The 23,402-nt window shown below is 46.9% G+C and overlaps 1 protein-coding gene across 1 annotated transcript; it reads right to left on the bottom strand.

The window, feature by feature from the left end:
- Positions 1 to 9,953: 9,953 nt before the first annotated feature.
- loxl1 (lysyl oxidase-like 1) lies at positions 9,954 to 23,084 on the bottom strand. Its single transcript, XM_028822624.2, has 7 exons — positions 21,588 to 23,084; positions 18,371 to 18,479; positions 18,064 to 18,201; positions 11,341 to 11,497; positions 10,852 to 10,947; positions 10,420 to 10,535; positions 9,954 to 10,256 (listed from the first exon to the last, which is right to left on the bottom strand). Exons 1-7 carry the CDS (start codon positions 22,570 to 22,572, stop codon positions 10,250 to 10,252), a joined length of 1,608 nt encoding a protein of 535 aa, XP_028678457.1. The 5' UTR covers positions 22,573 to 23,084; the 3' UTR covers positions 9,954 to 10,249.
- Positions 23,085 to 23,402: the final 318 nt, after the last annotated feature.

The following is a 23,402-nucleotide window of genomic DNA, read 5'->3' on the forward strand; positions in this document are numbered from 1 at the left end:
ACACTACATGGTCACTTATTCCATGTGTCTGTAGTTTGCTGTGTGTTGACAAACTTTTCTAATGTTTGTGTTATCATGATGCCTTTCAGGATAAGATTTTCCTTTTTGCATTTCCTTAAGAAGAAGAAGATGTCTCTGCCCATTTGTGCCAGTTTCTTCCACCGGGTCTTCAATTCCATGTAGTAGCGGTTCATTTCGGTGTCTTGTGTGTCTGTAGTACTAGGGTGTGCATGTTGTACCATGTTAGCCATTATGAATGTAGTGAAAAGTCAACCAAAATGACACCTTTGATTGGCTAGCTTGCCTGAAGAAGGGGCCTGAGTTGCCTCGAAAGCTTGCATATTGTAATCTTTTTAGTTAGCCAATCAAAGGGGTCATTGTGCTTGACTTTTCACTAATGTTTGTGTGAAATTAAAACGTTTCCGTGCTCCTGTGTTCTTGATGAACTCATTGTGAATTTCCCCTTGATTAATAAAGTATCTATCTATCTATCTATCTATCTATCTATCTATCTATCTATCTATCTATCTGTCTGTCTGTCTGTCTGTCTGTCTGTCTGTCTGTCTGTCTGTCTCTGTCTGTCTGTCTATTTTAAAATAAAAGTCTCGATCCACGGCACTAATTCCCTTCATAATTTAACACGCTTCAGTCAGGTCTCCTCTTCATCTTCTTTTCCTTTAACTGTAAAGGCTCAGCTCTTTTAATCTTTCCTCATCACTCATCCCCTGTAGACCCCCATAATCAGCCTAATCGCTCTTCTCTGGACCTTCTCTACTCCTGCTATGTCCTTTTCTTGGCCTGGAGACCCAAACTGTACACAGATCTCCAGATGAGGTCTCACCAGTGTGTTATAAAGCAGAACCTCCTGTGACTTGTACTCCACACATCAAGGCGCTATATAACCTGACATTCTGTTAGCCTTCTTGATGGCTTCTGAGCACCGTCTAGCAACTGATGGTGTTGAGTCCACAGCAACTCCTAAATCCTTCTCATTAGGTGGACCATTGATTTTCAGAGCTCCTACGGTGTTTTCAAACATCTAATTTTTACTGTAATCTTTACATTTACTGACATTAAGTTTCATCTACCACAAATCTGCCCAAGTCTCTCTGCTGTCCAAGTCTATCTGTGAGGATTCAATGGATTCTTGATTATCTGCCAGTCCACCTATCTCGGTATCATCTGCAATCTTAACCAACTTATTATTTATATTTCTATCCCAATCATTTCTATATGAATGCCACTCTTAACATCAGCCAATTTTGAGAAGGTTCCTCACACCATAACCCTGATGATTTTGTATTTAACTTGTAAAGCACTTTGAGCTTAATTTTATGTATGAAAAGTGCTCTATAAATAAAGTTATTAAACTTATTATTATGTGGGGGCTGGCAGAGGACAAGAAGTGTTCATTTACACCTGACATACACAGATAAATCTGTCCGATTAAACTGAGAGGCCATGTCCTAACTAACACACCCTTGTCCCATCCTGAATTTTTTTAAGCATCTTCAACTCCCTCTCACCCCAATTTGTTGTTTACTGGTATGACTGCCATGTGGAGCCTTCAGCGCCCATAAAACTTCAAAAACCGAGCACGCATGGAATGGATGGACACGTGAAGTGCATTGAATATCAAGCACTCCGAGTCGATCTAATTTGAGGGGTGCTCTAAAAAGCTGAAACAGAAGATTACACCTTAATATGATGTGCAGGGCTTCTGCCTCACAGTTATAGGGTCCCACTTTCAACTCCTCTGGGTGGAGGTTGGACGTGTAGGTTAGGTCAATTCTGGTTGTAAGGTGGTCTTGTATCAGTAAGTGTGTCATGTCATTGACTTGGACCCTTGGTGCCTGGTGACAAGTCTGTGATGAGCTCAGTTAGCATAAGTACATTAAAAAACTGCGCTGGGAAACATCTTTGAATAGAGAAAGTCCTCAGTCAGTGGGTGCCACACTGCAGGCTGGGGACCTTTCAAACTACTAGCGTTTCAGTCCAAAGTTAAACCTGAGCTCAGGGGTCGGGCCACTTTGTTTAGTTTCATAACGATATGCTCACCCGCAGCTGTTATTTTGTACTTCTTCATTGTGAGCGCTGACGGGTCTGGTGACTCACCCAGGCAGGCAGGCAGGCGGTCGGTGGTGCGGGTTGAATCATCGGTCTTGTGCCTAACTGTGCAAAGCCTCTGCCACTAGGGGGCCACACTGCGCTCTACGTTGGTGTCGCCGAGAGGTTAGCGGCCGTGCGCTGCTCTCCGTAACCTCCGCAGTGTCTGCTTGTACATTAACCTGTGATGGTTGTCTTCTGTTGCAAGGATTTATTTTAAATATGATAATAATTATGCCTTTGAGCATTGAGATATTAATGAATTTATTGAAACAAAACCAGACCTACGAATTTTTGTGAATTCAAGCAGTGACTGTGCTTTGAAACACAAGAATAGCTGAAGACTGCACTCATTAATATTCAAGTATCCATGCGTTCTTGAGAGACAACCAAAGATATTCACTCCAGAAAAGTATGTCTAATCGAAAAAGGAAGTGCCATTCGCATTTCTCAACGGGCAAAAGGGAAAAATCCAATGGGTGCGCCTGACATTTCAAATGAGAGAAGTAGTTACAACTCCCCTAGCGAAACTAGACGTTGACTTTCACTCCCAATAAACGGTGAAGTTACAATGAATATTCGCTATTAAAACCAGTCATTATTTAAGAATAGACATTTCCTCTTTCTATCAATACCTGCAATTTAGTAACAGGTAACATGGTTTGATTTAGCTATACCTTAGTAGATTCATCGATCCTAACGACAACATATGAATAAATGGTAACAAAAGGTGAACGTGCTAGACCTCGAATTGTTGCAACTGAGCAGCTCAATCCACCTAACAAACAACACCTACACAAAACGAAAATAACAGCTTAGATAGGATGGCACGGTGGCGCAGTAGGTAGCGCTGCTGCCTCGCAGTAAGGAGACCCGTCTGGGTTCGCTTCCCGGGTCCTCCCTGCGTGGAGTTTGCATGTTCTCCCCGTGTCTGCGTGGGTTTCCTCCCATAGTCCAAAGACATGCAGGTTAGGTGCATTGGCGGTCCTAAATTGTCCCTAGTGTGTGCTTGGTGTGTGTGCCCTGTGGGGGGCTGGCGCCCTGCCCGGGCTTTGTTTCCTGCTTTGTGCCCTGTGCTGGCTGGGATTGCCTCCAGCAAACCCCTGTGACCCTGTAGTTAGAATATAGTGGGTTGGACAATGACTGACTGACGTCTTCGGTAATTCTGTGCATCCTTAAGTGATACACGGATGTTAAGAAATCTTTATAAAGAGTTGTTGGAGAAGTTCGAAAGCCGCCATTTTTATTCCCGCTTCTGGCGCGATTCCCCGAGGGTGATGTGGCTCATTGTTGAGGACACGAGCGGCTGGACCAGGCCAAGGGGACGCCCACGTCTGTGGCAGACAGATGGACATTTCCGTAGGGTGGCACTGGACCGCGTGTCCACCTGGGTTGTTGCCAACCAGGATGCCGCGCTGTTTCATCGTGTGGTGTACTGATGCATGCTCCCCAACTTGACCTAACCTGACCTGTAGCGTTTAAATGCAGTCGGCACATTGTATGTCGCGTGAAATGGCGGGCAGGGTCGTTTATCAGATTATTGCCACTGTTTCACTGCCCAAAATGGAGGGGGCGGGATTTTTCAGTTACAAGACGAGTGGGGTCCCTTTGACCCCTGCTTCTTCCTAAATGAAAGTCAGATCAAGCCTCTTTGATCACATTGGTCACTTGAGAAATCGCGTGACCAGACGAACTCTCAAACCGGCTCGCCTCCTGTCTTAGTATTCAGTCTTGGCCTCTTGAGGACCCCAGTCCCTCAAGTGCTGTGCAGGTGTCATGGCTGCAAACCACGGGGCTGACCCGCCGAAAGGGTCTGAACAAGCCAGTTGACCCACCTTTGCTCCGGCTGTGCGTCAGCAATTCCGGCGTATCCAGGTGTTCTAAGTCGCCCTGGACAAAGGCATCGGCCACGTTTACAGTAACGCCAACACTGCAGGAGTGTTAGCATCTCTTGGGCAGGTTAGCGAGCCAGGGGCACACGCGGACACTTTTCCCAAATAACACAACCTTCTCAAAACCGTATCCGGTGCAACGCAGGAACCCGCTTCGATAACACGCCGCTCTGCTCATACATCAGCCTGCGCTCTGGAGTCGCCAAGCAGTGCGTCTTTGGGGAAGGTGGGAGACAACCCAACCATGTGCCTGGGATTCGAGCCGTCATGTAGCCTGTGCGTCAAATGAAATACAGCACGCGCCGTGCCGCAGAGTGGAGTGCTCTGTTTCACAGCTTCATTCGTCTCTCTTTACCGAAGACGTGAGCTGCTTGCCTGCTGGGGTCGTCCGTCACCCCGCGCGTAACGCGACTGCAGAGGGACGAGATAGCGGGCTGCGCATTGCCGCCGGAGTGCTCGCAAGTAGGTCATCCTGGCACGTGTCCGCGCGGGCAGCCCCGACCCTCCGAGCGCTTCTTAAAGTGGCAGCGAGACGAGGCGCAAATGGCCGAGCGCTTAGGACTCTACTGCCATCCGATGGTAGCCGGCGGGACATGTCGCACTAGCTCGATGCCCTCTCCTTGTACTCGTGCCACCTGTTCGGCTTTGTTATTTATGCTCAGTTCAGCTCTCACAGCTTTAGCTGAACAAAAAAGGCAGACTAATGAAGTAAAGACCACTCTGTAAAGAGCAATGCAAAACACAAGAACACTGTGCCGTCATTGTGACCCGCTACCTCCACTTGTCACTTGTGTGTTCCAGCACAGCTTCTCCATCTCATCTCCAAGCACATGACGACCAAGGCGTCTTCTAACCTATGAAATGTAAGGCAGCTCTTTGCGTCGGAGCCTGGTGGCTGGTTCCGTTTGCCCACCTGGTTGAATCTAATGACTGGCAAATAAGTGGCTTGTACTTTAGTGGACTTTCCTCTTACCGCCAGGCTAAATCATTTTGTTGCAATCAAGAGAACTCGTGACCAGAAAGCAGGAGACAGAGCTGGAGGTGGCAGAGTTAAAGATGGTAAGACTGGGTGTGACAGGAGTAGAAATGAGGACATTAGAGGGTCAGCTCAGGTGGGGCGGGTGGGAGACAAAGTCAGAGAGGCGAGATTGAGTTATGTTTGGACATGTGAAGAGGAGAGATGAGGGGTATATTGGGAGAAGGATGCTAAGGATAGAGCTGCCAGGGAAGAGGAAAAGAGGAAGGCCTAAGAGGAGGTTTATGGATGTGGTGAGAGAGGACATGCAGGTGATGGGTGTGACAGAGCAAGATGACAAGGACAGGAAGATATGGAAGGAGATGATCCGCTGTGGTGACCCCTAATGGGAGCAGCTGAAAGAAGAAGAAGAAGAGAACTCATGACATGTTTGTAGGAAAACAAAAATACACAAAAGAAGGTCATGGAAAAAATCCTCTCCCTGCACAGAGGGCAGAAATTGAAATGAGTTCAAAGGCACTTGGGCCAGTTGGCAGTGGCAGGCAGGGTGGCATTGTGGCAAGGACATTGGACTATAAACCACTAAGGCCACCTGGGTTCTAGCGCTTAAAAACATCAGCATCGACCATTGCAATCCGAACCGCTCTTGTGGAGGCGAGTGTGCCATCCACGTCCTTGGCGCTGTGACTGTTTGAGCAAATCCTTTGTTAGTTTTCTGCTGAATTGTCTTATGAATGCAGAATTTAATTGCCTGAATTTAGGTTTGATCATATCTGCCTTCATCACGTCTCTGTTGTAGATTTCATCCAAAGAAATAAAATTCCTTGAAGTGGGGGGCTGGCTGCATCGGCCACAGCGCACTTCACACTTCTTAAAGGAGTGGAATGAGTGACACATTTTGAGATAATAGTTGTGCAGAGTAGCCCAGCGGGCACAGTGATTGGCATTGCTCCTTTACAGCTCCAAAGGACTGGGTTTTAATGCCAGCCTGGTGACAATCAGGGTGGCATCTACATGTTTTCCTTCATGTCCCTGTGGGTTTCTTGCTGGTACAACTCCAGATTGTTCAGCCATGTGTGTCTGTAAATGATGGGCCACCCATCCCGGTTTTTGCTCTTGTGTTGTGTCCAGTGCTGCTGAAGTGGGCTTTGGTTCCACACAAGTTCTGAAACTTACAAATGTGAATTGGAGGGTGGATGGCCAGACACCTCTGAAGACTGGAGAGTGAACAAGGTCAAGTTTGAGGCGCTAAATGTTAAAGTGTTGTCGACTGTGCCAAAGTGTTGCTTCATGCGAACACAGTGGAGAAGTCAAGGTCATGGCTTAGTGCTGAGGAACTGAATTTTTCACCATATGGTGACCATCAGAAACACTATGATGTACTGTACATCTGGCCGGGAAGTGACCATATGGGGTGGCCTACAAAGAAGTGTGCCATCTACACACTGAGCCTCAAATTGAATCCAGACACAAAGTGAGGATATTCAGTTGATATCAATAAAAGGGAAAGAGGAATAAAGAAAATAAATAATGGTGTCCATCCATAGGGTAGACATGTCCTGGGACCCTATTAGATGCACGCCAGAGTCTGCTCATCCTCCACTTCTCATCCTTGCCTAGCCTGTTTGTTGCTCTCCACTCCACTCAGTATGCGGCCATTAGCAGCCTCAGCTGCTCATAACACAAGGGCCCCTGCGGCCCCCATTAAAATGTGGGCACGGCTCCTGGGTGTCCAGACTGGCCCCTTTATTTCCTTGCAGGGGTTTCTTTTCTTGCCTCCTCCCTGTAACTTTAAGGTTGTCACTTTGACCCTGGTCCTCTGTGTAGTGCCTCTTGACTTAGCACCCCTTTGTCTAAGGTTGCTTAACCTGTAGATTCTCGTGACAGATGTCTGTGGCAAAATGAAACTGTTAACTACACCAAAGAAACATGGAGAGCAATACAGATGAGCGCTCGAATAAAAAACAAAAGGCAGGCCAGATATCACTTCATTTCCTGTTTCAGGAACACTGGCAGATGTACCCCCTGTCCTTTCAGTAAGAGAGTTGCCCCTAAAAGTGCCAGTAGCTGGACAGCCTGATCTATACCTGATTGTTCCCACTGTTGACTTTAGCAGGACAGTTCCTCTTCATGGCAGAGTGACCCAATGGCTTTAAATACTAGGGTGTCATTAAAAGATTAAAGCGATTAGAACAGGCAGCAATACCCTCACCTGTCTCAAGAGGGCGCTCTTGTTCTTAGTGCAGTTGAGGGTCTTGAGACATAACAAATGGCAGTGACAAAGTCCTTCAGAGGAACTGCAAATGCCTGGCACCTCCACTGATCCATGTGTGCCCAGCAGGCATGCACTGCTTCTGCACTGTGTGCCCTGGTCTACCTCTACCATGTTGAGTTTCACTGGGCTGCTTGCTCTTATGTTTTTCCACAATCTTTGATGTATTTTACCTTCACTTTAATTATTATTTAAAATTAATTCTGAATCATTTTGCTGAATTGGAGTAAGTACAGATCTGACCTAGCAGACGTGCCTGTAAATGTGTAATTATTGCATGACTGCACGTTATACTGGCGCCCCAGTTTGTGATACAGAATCGTCACGGGCCACCCAGGAAGCTAGCAGTCCGACAGAGTCTGTCGTGATTCAGCAGGTAAGAAGACGCAGTCCTGCTCCTGGAGGCTTTTGATCCAGTCGAGTTCCTTCATTTTTGTGAAATTCATTCCCCCCTGCCTGTACCTTTCTAAATTCTTCTGGGTCTGAAATTCCTTCCAACCCGTAATTTACTTTGCTAAAACCACTTTTTTCTTTCTTTCGTATGTCTGCAGAGCTGGCCAATCATCGTGGAAAGACCATGCAGAAGGGTGCCCGCTGATGGACTGCCGTGCCCTTCTGTCCTTGTCTGGTATTGCCAACATTTTCTGGGTAGGCAGGTCTGGGAAATGGAGTGATGGTGTCAAGTGCCCTGTGTTGTAACTGATGGATTTATATGCTTATTATCTATCTATCCATCCATTATCCAACCCGCTATATCCTAACTACAGGGTCACGGGGGTCGCTGGAGCCAATTCCAGCCAACACAGGGCGCAAGGCAGGAAACAAACCCCGGGCAGGGTGTCAGCCCACCGCAGGACACACACACACACACACACACACCAAGCACACACCAGGGACCATTTAGGATCGCCAATGCACCTAACCTGCATGTCTCTGGACTGTGGGAGGAAACCCACGCAGACACGGGAAGAACATGCAAACTCCACGCAGGGAGGACACGGGAAGCAAACCCAGACGGGTCTCCTAACTGTGAGGCAGAAGCGCTACCCACTGTGCCACCGTGCCGCCTTTATGCTTATTATGTACTTATTATTTGTAAAGAAATAATGTGTGACTCACAAGTATTCTGAGCTCCTTACCCCCAACTCCACCTAAGCAAACCTAACACCACAGAAAGTAAGAATATAAATGAATGATCCCCCAAAAAAACTTTAAAACTATATTGGTGAGAACTGACCTTTCAGCCTAACAAACTCACCAATCCTCTCCACCTCATTTATCCAAAATAACTTAAAAGCGAGTTAAAAAAAAATTCAAATAAAAAATCAATTGCCTCCCAGTCTGCTTTATTTTATTAAATGCCTTTCACGGGTCAAATGCTGCTGCAGAGCTGTGATGTCAGCCGGACGGAGGCTCTCGGACATTTCTTTGTCCATCCAATCATTTCCAAGGCCTCTTATCTAGGGCACCAGGATCCTCTCCCAGCAATCATCAGCCACCTGGAGAGTGGCGCTGGTCCGTCGCACAGTCAACACACAATGGCCACTTTCACAGCATCAATTCACAGAAGCGACAGGTCTCTCGACTGTGGAAGGAAACCCATATGGACACAGAGAGAACATGCAAACTCCACGAAGGGAGCAACTGCTCTCAAAGAAGCAGAGCTGTGATTGTAACACTCTGCCACCCCTTTTTTTGGTCATTGCTCGCGATAAATTGAAATCATTATTAGATCAGATGGCCAAATGCTGCTTCCACACAGCCAATGTGTGCAGTTCGCTGTCCACCCATTTCCATGTGAGTTTTCATTGGTTCTCTCTCACTGTTCAGACACGTTCCTGCTACACTCTTAAAAACAATGGTTTCTTTAACGGCACTTTACTGCTTGACAAAGAAGTGTTTCATTCTGTGACGGGTACTTTGCGTATGACGCTGGTTCTTTGGGCTTTGAAAAGGTTCCTAAGATGAGGGCAAGCAGAAATCTTTAATGTGCAGTAGGTGACCTAGCAAGAAGCAAGAGACTGAGAAAACCTGAACTGAGCCTGTGGGACAGTAAGAGTCCCATTAAAATCAAGAACTCACTGGCATTTCACAAATCTTTTAATATCTGTTCATAGTTCATTATGGAGCCTGTTATTAATCTAAATAATTAAGGGTTCTTTTAGGAATCTTTATACAGATGGTTCTTTTGGGAACTAAAAATGGGAACCCCTAGGAAGAACCCCTTTTGGTTCCAAATTGCACCCCTTATTCATAAGAGTGTCCATTGAATGACGATGCTAAATTGACATTGTGTATGTATTCGCTGAAAATGAACTGGCATCCTGTCCGGGATTGGCACTCATCTCCCACCTGATACTTGAGGAGAAAATTCAACTCCTCCCGACTCTACACTGGAATACAAATGGTCCATAAATGGAAACATGGATGAGTGGATCTCCTTATTTTTGTTATCGCTGATTAGTTTTCTGCCTACTTTAATTCCATAACTTTCATGTCCCTTCACAACTACTTTCAGAACAGCAGTTCCAGTGAATAGAGTGGGACCAGTTTAGGAAAAAAAAAAATCATTGGTAGACACACTGATGTCTGGAAAATGCACAACCTCAAGATACCAGAAAAAGAGCAGTGGGCTGCTCTTCCTCCAGCAGTGGTGATTTTCACAGGTGGAAGAGTTCAGCCAAGCCACCAGCACTCATGCAAACTCTACAGGCTACAATTTATTGAGCAGAAAGTCAAGTTCAATGTTTTTACAGCTAATGGTTAGGCACTCACACACTCATGCTTGATGATGGATGCTTCAAGCAGATGTCTAGTCTCTAACTGGATCCCCGAATTTCTCTCGGCCTTTATAAGAAGTGCTGTCTCACTGCTGTCCCGATGAAGCCGAGGGCAAAGTACCAGCTGGTCACTGCTGCTGACCCAGTGAGACGTGCATTACGTGTGTGTTGAGTCCTACAAAAGAGCAACCTACAGCAGCAGATGGTTCAGTCAGCCATGCGACTAGGACCTCAGAGAAACAAAGAAACAAAGAAATAAAGAAAAAAAGAAAAAAGGTGATTACTTAGAGGTACTCGACGAGAGATAATCTAATCTGTGGACACGGTGCTTCGTGTACAAACAGGCAGACATCCCCGCACTGAAGCTAAACTGAATATAAAGCCTCCGCTTACTGGGAGATCCTGCAGTTTGTAGTGGAAACAAAGCGCCCATTGTAATGGATGTTGCAGCGCACCACGTTGTTGGTGAAGTCTGACTCCATCACAGAGTACTTGGGATTCACTTGTATCTGGAGGAAGACAAACAGAAGGCAGGTAACAGCAATTCCTGTCCCTCCCCACCCCTTGAAGTGATGCAGGCAGTGCTGGGAGCTGAGCCAAAGAGAGCTGGCCACTTCACTTCCATCACTTCTTGAGGAAGAGGAGCACATACCACAAAGATAGAGGACTGAACAAAAGCGCAGCTAACACTCAATCCAAAATGAGGAGGACTGCAGTGAGTTTTAAACCTGCTGAATCACACAAAAGTCCCAGAAATTCTGGGAATGTACAGAACTTGAGAGGACAAGAATGAAAGAGAAAGGCAACCCGAGGGCAGCGCTATACCTTGAGTATATAGTTTCCTGGTGGTACATCTGTGATGTCAATCCACTGGCAGTCAATGTCTGCATTGTAAGTATCGTAACATCCTGGACTTAAACCCTTAAAGAGAGGAAAACCATTACTCGTACTTTTAGAAATCACCTTATGAGCACATCAAGAACTGTGTTTCAGGTGCCCAAAACAAAGGAAGCAGCATAGGCTGTCCACTCTTACAAAGGATGGCACATTTCCATGAGTGAACTAAAACAGAGCCAAGAGGGAGAATATGGTGAACGCTGGCACAGGCACAATCGCAGGCGAGTGGTAGGAACAGTGCAGCCTTCCCTTGCTATCAGCCAGCTTCACGTCTGTCTTTTACACAGCAGAAAAGCTGCAAGGCACTAGGCGGCCAGCTCATCAGTTTCCATGCACTGTTCTCATTAGGCTTTCTAAAGATGGATGTACTTTAGGCAACGGGACACTCTTTGGCCCATTGAAAAAAATCCTTGTTACCTGAGTGTGGGATGTGCAGGCATAACGCTTTAGATGGCCAAAGTCACAGGTTGTGTCTTCCAGGCAGAAGCTGGCCTTGTGCCCCTCAGCCACTTTGCGCCCAGTGTTGGCATCCAGCAGGTCATAGTGGCTGAACCCATCCATGCTGTGGTAGTGCCTGTGGGCATGAAAGAGAAGAAGACCGGCAGAACTGTCAGCATATTGCAGAGGTGCATCACCCTAATGCTGATGTTCTGCTTTTCACTTTTTTTGGTGGAAGATGATATTTTAAGAAGGTCTCGTTTTAAAAATTAATAAGTGACAATACTGGGTCAGGGCAGGCAGACATCACTGATCAGGACCCCTCAACTAATCTCGACCTCCTGCAGTTCAACACAACCTTCCTGTCAAGTCTCTGCTCGGCTCACAATCTGCAGGCTGCGTCTGGCACAGGGTGAGTAACGATAGATGCCATCTCTGACAGCAATAATGAACTCTCCAAGATAAGCAGACCGTGGCGTTCCACTGCATTGTCTGGTCATTGGTGTAACTGGGACCCTTCCAAAGCATCTTTGTCCTCTGTCAGTGTTCCTTTCTTCTCTTAGAGCTTCACTATTCTGCTAGGCTGACACCCTGGCCTAACCATAGGCCACCTACCTGAGCCTTCACCAATCCACACTTGATGTTTATCAGCGCCAGTCCTTCTTTATCTCTCCAAATGTCTCACCTCTTCATGGAGTAACTTTCTCAGTCCTTGCAAAGAGGTACTAGCCAAGGTAAAGCCTCTGCAGATGTGAAGGTGACACCTCAATTTTGACTCTTATGATCAGTATAATGGCTAAGAAGAGTCCAGTGCCATCTTCTGATCTACTGTTTCACTCTGAGCAGGTCACTTAAACTGAAATGTGCTTAAATGAAGTGGTGATGGCAATTGAATGATGCTGTATAATAAAGGTCAGCCATTTATTCATGTGTGCTGTTGCAATGTCCTTTAAAGGTCCTGCTGACTAAATGGCATAAATATTCTGCTTTCTTTACAAGGATCTGCTTTGAAGCTGCCAATTCTATGATATACTGAGGTTCAAAAGTGTTTTGCTGACATTCTGATATGTTAAAAATCTGCTGTGACTCATAAAATAAAACGGAGCACAATTCTCAGTAAGGAGCACAAGTAATCATCGTTCTTTCAGGCTAAATCCATTCAGCACAGACACCTCCACAGTTTCCATGCTGATTGGCCACATTCAGCTTCTGGGCGAGAATAATTGAATTCCCTCTCCTAGACTATTTACTCTTTCAGACATCTTTTTATGTGCAGGAGAGATCCTTACAAACAATTTCTGATCATTTTGGCTGCCTATTTACAGATCCTGGGGCCAGCGACAACTGCACGGTCAGTATCGGTAACATCGAGAGCACCTGCCATGTTTATCTGCCCTGTGTTTTTATCATTCTGTCAGGCTTTAATAAAAGCAGCATGTCAGCAAATCCATCACAAGGACTCAGGTGTCTGGGGTGGCATGTCCTGGTCACAAAGATTGGATGTGCCCTAGAGATTTCTTGTTCTGCTTCTTGCCTTAACGTGGCAATCTCATGCCCTGACATGTACTCTTGATTCAGCATATTTGAAGTATTCAAACACATAAAGAAATGCTTCACGTTTAGTTATAGCAAAATGAAACATTTACAGGTGCTTTATGTGAAACAAGGCATCGAGGCATTTGTGTGAGTAAAAGACAGCTGCTCTCCTCTGGACGGTCCTGAAGCATTACCAGATGGACAAACACCAAAGAAAACCAAAAGAGATCAAACCTATCAGGCCAAAACCACAAAGCAGATGAAGACTTCTGGGCATGTGACCGGGCCAGGTATTAAAGAACAAATTCTGAAAGGGAGTCGTTTATTTCCATCTTTCAAAGCTCGACATGAAGTGTATCGTTTGTCATAAAGAAGAGCTCTGCTCTGGTCATCAGGACGCAGGATTCTCTAAAGCGTAACTTCAACTCAAGGACTGTGCCTTTATGAAGCCCACTACTGAACACTAGTAGAAGGCAGAAATTCAGGGTCATCAGTGTAATGGCTGTTTTCTTGGTTCACCCAGGTTAGGCAACTGCCCTTCCAAATCTTTTTCCTCTACTTAGCATTATAATCTATTTGGGCTATCACACTAAACCTGTTTTCATAAAAGCTTCTCTTATGCCTGGGATTGAAATCTTAGTGAAAGATCTTGTGTTTTGGTTGAGTGCCCTCTAGAGGTCTCAATGTTTTACTACAACAAAATATGTCACAAATAGAAACTTATGAAGTCACAGCTTGGTGTGTGAGTGTGTGTGCCATGCGGTGGGCTGGCGCCCTGCCCAGGATTTGTTCCTGCCTTGCACCCTGTGTTCCAGCAGACCCCCGTGATCCTGTGTTAGGATATAGCGGGTTGGACAATGACTGACTGACTGAAGTTTACTTTGTGTCAGCAGCACACCCATCTTGAAACATCTCCTCACACCTCTAGACAGTGTGTTCAATAAACATTACAGTAAAGAAATAATTGTGTAGGGACCTTGTAGAACAGCATCTGTTGGCTTCATGTGTAAGTGTAGCATGGCTTTTGGAAAGTTACACAGGAATACTTTAGCACTCTCTTCAAATGCATCAGAACAATTAGTGTTAGAATTATAAGGCAGTTTGATTAACTTATGGTCTGAAGATGAAGAAACCAAATAAACAGGAAGCAGGAGGAAGGCCAAAGGTGGCCAGCCCTTCTGTGTGTCTGCCCTAATAGCTACTCATTGGACACATGCAGACGATATACATCAACACATAAACCCATGCAAAAATATTCAGACAGGACCAGCTCACAATAGAGGAGAAGAGTAAGGCACATCAGCAGATAGGGGCAGCTGGAGTCCCTAGAAGATGAGCACATCAAAGTCTTTGTGACTGGGTGGCCGGGTATGGGGTACTCCCCTCAGCCAAAATCACTTGACGTTTTTTGCACATGATTTCAGGCCTAGTGGAAGACACCTTCAAGATTTTGTGACTCTATGAGCAGATGACGCCTCCTTGAAATGAAAGGCCAGTTCCTTCTTTTCACTGCTGTGGGGGCCTGAGCTACTGCCCCTGCACATTCCAAAATGATCACATTTTCATTCTGAATTGGCGCTCCCTATTTTTGTCCTTTAATTGGTGCTGCTCTCTCTCGCTGGAAAGCTATGCCTTTAGAGACAAATGCTGGGTGAACCAGTGCTCCAGTGCCAGTACCCATGCCCACAACACATGGGGGCTACAAGGCACTGCATTCTCATGCTCTGTCGCCATACCTGTATGCTTGTTTGAAATCAGAGCTACTTCTTCCCGAGAAGGTTTCAAAAGGGCAGCCTGCTGTTTCCCATTAATGCCCTCGGCACTGAGCTCATACATATTTTCACATTTGGAACAGACATTTCTCCATGGCATTGTTAGTTTATCGCAAATCCAAACAGGATTTCCGCTCTGGATTTCCTAAGAGCTCTGGTATGCTAGTTGACCATTATGGGCGTTAGGCTGATTTCCTGCATTGCTGTGCTTAGGAGGAGAACTGAGCTGAAGCACAAGAGCTGAGCTCACAGGCCACAGCGCCATTCACTTGAAGGGCCTCAGTCTGAGAAGGTAAATGGACACCTGTGCTCTGTGTTTTACAGTGTGTGACATTACTCACTTTCTCCAGGGCACAAGCCTTTCCTTTCTTTGCAGGGCATTTATCGTTCCCGGCCCTGCTGATTATTGACCTTTGGCTTCCAAGCACTCAAGCAATGTTTGAGCAGCTGCTGGTGGCCCGCCATAGAGGAGCCTCTGCTAAATGACTTCCCTGTTCTGAGCTTTCCCTTAAATTCCAGGCCAGAACAGTGAGCTCTGGCCTCTGGGTGACAGGCTGCCAGTCTTCCAAGGCACATTGGTCCTGTGTCACTTCCTTTTGCGCTAAAGTAGCATTCTCCCCGTGTCCTAGACATGAATTGATGGCTGGGCCTGCTGAGTTAAACCAACATCCCTCCAGGTAGAGACTTGTCATTAACACCCGAGCCTTCACTCTGCTTGTGACGCGCACCTTCCTCCTTCACAACACTGTAACAGCAATGTCACTGTTCTGAAGAATAAACCAACATTCACTTCACAATGACCAGCAACACAAAATCGTTTTTGAGTTAAAGTACAAGATGCCACTTCGAACAAAGAAGAGTAAAGCCATATAGGTATAAGTAGAGAACAACAAGCAGGGTCACCCTGGCAAGCCACATTCGTACCTAATGTTCATCCATAGAGACCGGAAAGAGAAATGTAGTGGTCACTCACATATAGAAAGAAAGACCTAAAGAAAATAAGCGGGACCCTGGTCATGGTCATAAACTCCTAAAAGAAGCTGAGATGTGACAGCCACTGTCACACCAGGCTTCCAGATGGCTGATGGTATCAAAGAGGATACAGGGTGGCATTGCGTTCCACAGGGATGCCAATTTATCCTGCCTCAGCCCTAATTCTAAAATAGAAATGGCACCATGTTAAGTAAAGGTTATTTGCTTTGTCCAAATGGGGTGAACACTGCGCAAAAATAAACAAGCGGACATCACCCAGCAGTGCTATGATAACTCAGCCAGATGGTATGCTGATCCATGGCACTGACCTTCATTACAGAGCTGGACACATGAAGTAGGAGGCCATGCTGGTCAAAGAGGACAAGCGAAAAGAAGAGACCACCAACCATACAAAGGTAACCAGTGTGGTGTGCGATGATGCAGGACACCAGACTTAATGGGTCCGACTGACACTCAGACCAAGGAACACAGTGGATGGTGGCTTTCTCAGCCAGCTGGAGGAGAGCAGGGCAAAGTGGGATGACATGGTGACAGCGTTATGCTGTGTTTGTACAAAAGGGAAATACAAGCTTCCCAGTGGGAGATTTCATGTGAAGGCCCCATCAAAATGGGCACCTGATTTGTCCACAATGTGAAGAGATGTGACCTTTCACCTCGCCGTAATAGAAAAGAAATAATAACCAGATCCACCGGAGTGGTATGTTTGTAGCCAAAGTGGATTTGGACATCTGCAATTACCACTGTGTCTGGTTTGCTTTTATTTGCACAAAGAAAGAGCTCATGTTTAATGGCATTTTGTGCAAACCAAGTAGTTAATCAACAGCAACTTGAATGCCAACTGGTCATTTACACCAATAGGTATGACATTCCTCTGGGAATCCCCACAGCTCCTAAACATGGCATTGACGGAGCTGAGGAGGCAGCATGTTGGGAGTAGGCTGGTAATAAGAAAGTAGGGAAGGAGCAAAGGAATACAGTTAGAGGAAGAAGAACAAGGCCTCTGCTATAGCTGTGGCAGCCTTGGGAAAAGTAACCCTTCCCAGTCCCGATCCTCTTCTCTGACACTGTAATCCTCCTCGAGCTTACTCCACACACCCCACCAGAGTGTCCTTTTGTGCCACTTGCCACTTTGTGCCTTGGGACAGCCATTAGTCCTTCTTTCACAATAACATGACCACGTGACGCAGATTATCCAGTGAAATGAAACAGGGCAGGAGTTCAGACGCAAGGTACAGTCATTGTCACATTTGTAACAAAAGGCTTAGGGTGCCTCACACGTTCTGTACCAGTCAGTGACACTGTTGGGACACTTACACTAAACACTGGCACAGCACTAAGCCAGCATTGGGATCTGGGTTCAATTAGCAGTCTGGTTTTTAACCGTATGTTCTACTTATGTCATTCCAAACACATGATCGCTTAATTGGCAACTCCTAATTGTGTATGGCTTCCCCTTCAGGGTTCTTCTTTTCGTCTGATGCTAGCCCCCATTAAATGGACACTCAAACAGGAGCTTGATGCTCATGTGGACACAACTGGGACAGATAGTGGGACAAACATGTTGGCACGGTGGCTGTGAAGAACATGTTAATCGCATAACTAGTAAATAACAAGGCATCTTTCAGTCTGGAAATTCCTATCACTGAAGCAAACCTGGCGCCCCCACTAGATGAATATTTAACAAGAGCCACTAACTGCCTCAAGGCCGTCAAAGGGGATTCTTGCATTTCCCAGTGTGGCCAGTAGGGGGAAGCTGGGGCTGAGCAGTCATCACTGGAAACATCATCAGAGGTGGGCTATTCACAGGACTAACAATAGAGCCCTGGGCTCAAAGGTACTGAAGCAGCACGCTGAGCCCGACATCATGTGCCACGCACCGCACTAAGCCTCACTAAGCCGCGGGTCTCAAACAGGCCCATAAACTGACTACGACCAGACAGGGTTAGTGTTAGAGGCTGGTGTACCATGGCAGCATCGATTGCTTTCACTTTCATTCGAACTGAGTGAATTTTCAAAATGCTGGAAAACAGCAGTCAAAGAGGCCAAGATCTCACTGAGCGTCAAATCCGATAGGGAGGCGTGTAATTCACAGGTGGAGCATAGAAGAAAATTTGGTTCAATTCAAGCATAACAAGGGAAAGGAGGAGGAGGAGGAGAGCTAAATATGGAAGAAGACTGCAGCCTCCTTGTGCACTCAGAGTGCAGTCACAGCGGGAGACAAACAAGCCTGAGGATGGCGGACAAGTGCAAACACGAATACGTCACCTCTACAGCTGCTGGGTAGACAAGACAGGCAAGTGCGGGCTTGATGGCTGACTTGTACCCATGGCACATAGCAAGGTTTCTAAGTGAGAGGCGGAGCCACACTTGCAGGTTGCCCCCATATGACCGAAACACTTACTGATGACAGCTGTGCCATTCCCAAGCGTGGTGCGGCCTGTTGGGCAGGAAGTCAGCACCTCCTTGGTTCTTGACCCTCTGGGGGAAACGGAGGAGAATCCTGATGTCGTAATCAGAGACGTCAGGCCCGTAGGCAGAGCTGTAGAATAAAACAAGAATGGAGTTGAGTGCTGGCAGTGCAGAGCACACACATTCTTCTCTTCAACATCATGTGGAAATGGCGCCAGCACCCATAACCCACTATTTCTCTGTGGAATCCAAGCAGGCCGAGACATGTGCTTACAAGCAGGATTTCAAGCGCCTCATACCTGGCGAGACATTTCTCCTCAGAGGCACAGCGAAGAGAGTACAGATGGGCTCGTTGGATGTAGGTGGAGGCCTGCACGTAGTTTGGGTCAGGCGTCAGGTCTGGCAGGCCTGTAAAGAGAAGCAGTCAGCTTACACACAAAGCCAAAGGGAATTTCTGAATTGACATAATACTGCGTCCATCACCTGCATTCCTGGACGGAAGGCAGAGAACTTGCAGTTTGAACCCAAATTAAAAACTCACGAGCCATGTCTAGCACCTTGACTGCGCACCATAAACAGCAGATACCATACTGGACTGATTTAGTTCCTCACCCCTCATCATGTATGCTGAAGCTTTTCATCCAGTATTGAGGTCAAAGTCAGGTTTAAGCGCAATTTATGATGACAGTGGCTGAGTCTTCCACATATGGCAACTCTGTCTCCCTAACTGAAGCCCTGTCTAACTCTTAGCTTAATTTCGCTCCCATCTGCCATTCTCTAAAAGTCTTGAGAGCCCTCTAATGCCAGCCTAGCTTGGCATGTTGTCTACTGCTGATCTTGGCCAGACTGTGCACTGGCACTTTGTTGGAGATGTTCAGAACAACATTGTGCAAGTTGAAAAGTTCAAATAGTGGCACCTGGTGAACAGAGACATCACTTTAAATAAATAACGATGACTCTGAGGAGCTCAATGTTTGCCAATGGAGCAAGCAGGCTATAATGTGGACACCAAGACGGTCAGCAGAGTTAAGAATTAGGACATGATTAAGCTTACAGGGCCATACCTAAGGTGCTCATTGTGTTCATTTGCCCAGCAGATGTGAAAATTCCACTGCTAACCAAAGTGTCTGGCATGAGGTTCAGGGTGTGAGCAGCCAAGAACCCGAGAGCAGACAATGCCAGAGCTGAGTGTTTTCTGAAAGGCACTCTATGAATGACCTGGAGAATGTGACAAGGGCCCATTCGTCACCTGTTAGTGTTTAATGAACCGTTTCTGTTTGGGGAATTTGGCCATACCCTGCCACACAGTAGTAAAATATTCCTGATACCATCAAATGATAACCATGTGAAGGATGCGAACGTCTGCTAGCTGCTCGCCATTTCTGCTTAACTGTTTTGTGTCCACACTTGGATCATTGCTGTTCTCACTTTAAATGCCGCCTAGAGATGTTATTACAAACAACGCTTATGCTCCCTTGCCAGTGTGGGACATTTGGAAGTAACTTTCCTTCAGACCAAACAATGTCTTGTCTTTTGTGTGAGTAATTCACAAGACTGGGTGAGTGACTTGTGTTTGAAAGCAGAAAAACAGAAACCGTATTGATTAGTAGGAATGACGTAGACCTAAGCATGAGTTTTGCACAACATAGGTTCATATAAAGCCTACTTCTTTCCAGTTAAAACATTCTGGTGCAATACTATGAAGAATGCAGAGAGGACTTGCCATGGTTCTAGTGGAATAGACTCCCTCAGGCTACTCAGATCATTTCATTTATAGCATTCAGTTAAAGCAAGAATGAGAAAGTCAAGCTTCATAACCCTTGACCTTGAGTCCTTCTACCGGCTTCCATGTAAGCTTAAGGCTAATTTCCAAATCCTCCGTCTTGCACGTAAGCTTTTAATGGCCAAGGCTCTACTTACTAATCAGAAGGTACCAATGCACACCGTCATTTTGATCTCCAGATGAATCCATGGAAAAATAAAACACAGGTGGGAGGCTGTAAAAAGGTCCGTCCCATGGGTCTCTGAGTAGAAGACTCAGTGCTTTAGTCGAGTGACCCCGATTAGAGCTGCTGACTGTTACTGCAACGGTTTCTGTGCTGCTATTTATTACAAGCTGTTAGAGACCCTACTCCATTTTGTTTCGTTTTGTGCCTCCACCCCAGGCCATGGATTGTTACATCTGAGATACTGGAAGCCTTGGAATCAAGTGGCTTCAGATTTTCCTGTTGTGGATTTTGGCACACACTTCCCAAGTTGCAGAGTGACCTGAGGCGTCAGGACTGTGACTTTGCCTGCTCTGCCTGACTAGAAAATTATTTTCTCTGGGGTTGCACAATTTAGTAACCAACTGGGCCTGTACTTCATGAAGAGGGCTGTGAAGGAACTGAACATGGCACCTGTCACTTCACCATGACAGGCTTTTATGGAAAGGCCACTTTCTCAAGGACGTGACTGTGGGCCAGCAGATCACACCGCCATGCTAATGGCTAAGGGTATGTAAACCAAATTCAACTAAACTGGGCACATTAAAAAGAGTCAATAGGTGAATATTTTAAGACTGTTAAGGATGCTGGACAGAAGGCGGCCGAGAAGTTACATTAATGGTTATGTGGACACTGCTCTCCCTTGAGTTGCTCTCTGTGCCATATCCACTTCAGCGGACCTCACACAGCTGCCTGAAAGGTCTCAACAGCCTTCCTTCATGAATACTGTGAAGTCAGATAAATAACCAACATCATTTCAGTGGTGTACAGGCTATTTGACAAAAAAGTGACCCCTGTTACTTTTTATTGACCCCCGTATAATGGGCCACCATTTCAGTCTACATGTAGATTTACTATAAATGAGTGAAAGCTGGTCAGCTATGTCGGTGTAGATGCCCTGCATTGGACTGGCATTATTCCAGTGTAGGTTCTCGCCTTTGTGCAATACTACCAGGAACGGCTTTGGACGCCCCTTTCCTTAAGTAAGGCTGACGTCAGAAATGGGTGGATGGATTTAGCATTAAAGACAGAATGAGCATCATCCGTTCTCATTGATCCCTGTCAAATGGGCATTTCTGCTGTATTTCAATAGGCAGTGCCTAGTTGGGTCCAATGGGAAATAGAAAGGGATAATACTAACTGTATGACTGATCTCAAACTGGTCAGCACAAATCCATTCTTCCATTTCCCGAATCTGTTTATTCTATTACTGGATCAACATGTGTGAAAGAACTGATCTGTTATTAGTGAACACAAGACAGGATCCATCCTTTGCCGAGATTCCAATCCCTCACACCACACATAAAAAATAATAGTAATAAATCAAACACACACAAACATAAAGGGCCATGGTGGGAGGATCATGACCAGAACTGCCATGCTAACCCTTACAGGAGCAGCCCGGGCCACTGCACCACCGTGCCACCTGGCTCGGTCATCTTTCCCCCTTTAGCCATTCTGGTCAACTCGACTATTAAAGCTTCCTTTTACTGCAAATGCAATCAAAACATTTCAGCCAGGCTGTGCTCACCTCTCTGCTCACTCCTGTACACGTTCCCGACACTGCCGCTCCTGGGCTGCGCAGGCGACCACTCCTCCGCTCCCGCTGCAGGGAGGTCCGGGCGTCGTGCGGGCGGAACCTGAGGTACATCAGCTCCCGAGGAGGGCCGGTGGGGCGGACTTCGAGCAGTAGCGGAGCTCGCTTCGGCCCTTCGAGCCGTATCCACGTTGTACAGGTTGTGCGTGTACCTGTGGTCCAGGGCGTCGGAAATCGGCGCTTGCGGCTCTGGAGGCAACTCTGCCGGTGAATTTGGCACATAAGGTCGGACAGGAGCCGGATAGTAGGGCTGTTGCTCGCTCCGATGCCCAAAGGATTGTCTGGCGCGGTCCTCCCCTCCAAAGAAAGCTTCACCTGCGCGATAGCCGTTCCCTGTGGAATAAGGGTCATAGTAGCTTTCATCCTGTTCCGGAAGAGGGAAAGGATTGGAATTGTAAGGAAAATTATACTGAGGCTGCCGCGGTAAAGGGTACTGTGGGTACGATGGCACGTTGACAGGCGGGTACAGTGAAGATGAAGAAGAAAACGACGACGATGACCAGCCTTGTCGCGCTCGGCCAGACGAAGACGGCTGAAATCGGTTTGAACTGATGCTGCTGCTGTCCTCCGCCGCTCCTTGTCTCCAGTTATCCGGAACCTGGCCGAACCCAAAAGGATGTCGAGTTTGCCCGCGAACGGTTTCTCTGGGGGAAGAAGGTGCCTGCCTGCGCGTGTTTCCCGGTGTCCTCCGAGAAGCGGAGTCAGCAAGGATCACCCAGGGAGTTCTGCCCTGCTGTTCCTGCCCCGCGGGCAGGTACTCGGGACCGCTGTTTAAGAGGCTGTACACCCGGCCGTTGTTCTCCCAGCGGATCATTTGTCTCCGATTGTTATCCGACGCCTCTCCTTGAGCCTTACAAAGTAAAATCCAGCATAGTCCAAGCAGCAAGCGCAGAGTCCAGGCTGGGTTACTCGTGCCCATCTTCGTGGGCTCAGGTGATAGCCTCGGAGCTGCGGTAACGAACACTGTGCCGAATTCCCGTGGACCAGCGACCCAGCTACCTCAGGCAGCCACAATCTCACGCAGCCAGTCACGCACACGCTCGCTTACTTGTTTACACATGAGTGCGCACTTTCTCGGATAATCCGCCAGCCCCGCACAAACTTCGTTCCAAACTCACTTTAGCTCTCATTAAAGTTTTCACTAGATTGCCCACCTTTCTTTTGCAACTCGATCACTTACTCCGTTCCACACACACGCTTACTTTCTTGCACACTCGATCGCTTTTTTGCCACACTCACGCGCGATGCTCACAAACGCCCGCTCTCTTTGTCCCACGACATCCGCACAATCCTGATTCGCTGGCCTCACTTGGCTGCTTCGCCTCCTCTCGCGGCGCTCGCTCGCCCAGTCCTTCAGTGTAACTGGACCCTTCCTGGAGAGGCATGTTGTAAATATGTCATTGTAAGGACAGCCTCGATGCCTAAAGTCTCTGTTCTCCTCCTGATCGCTACGTTTGGCTTCACGGAGAAACACGAGCCTTGTCAGCTCCGCTTGGTCCTAGTGCTGACCGCCTAGGACGCTGCTGAGGGATCGCTCATTCCTAGAGAGCTCCTGCGGCTCCTTTTCATTGAACCCACAGGGCACATGCACTTCGTGCAATTTCGTACATTTGGAGAAGTTCGCCGATCTCGAGGACCGCATACTTTCTACACCTTGAGCCTCGGCAGATGAAATGAATGGTTCAGGACTTAGCTGTCCTTTTGTGAGCGAAGTAGACAGCGTAGGGCACTTAGTGACACTAATGGCAT

Source organism: Erpetoichthys calabaricus, chromosome 17 (genome assembly GCF_900747795.2).
Source record: "Erpetoichthys calabaricus chromosome 17, fErpCal1.3, whole genome shotgun sequence".
Classification (NCBI taxonomy): Eukaryota; Metazoa; Chordata; class Cladistia; order Polypteriformes; family Polypteridae; genus Erpetoichthys; species Erpetoichthys calabaricus.

Bases quoted from the DNA above. Each gene is read 5' to 3' on its own strand.
- loxl1 (XM_028822624.2), bottom strand. From the start codon at position 22,572: ATGGGCACGAGTAACCCAGCCTGGACTCTGCGCTTGCTGCTTGGACTA. The intron at 10,948-11,340 runs GTAACAAGGATT...CCTCTCTTTAAG, and splicing joins CCTGCACATCCCACACTCAG to GGTTTAAGTCCAGGATGTTA. The intron at 10,536-10,851 runs GTATAGCGCTGC...GTCTTCCTCCAG, and splicing joins CAGGAAACTATATACTCAAG to ATACAAGTGAATCCCAAGTA.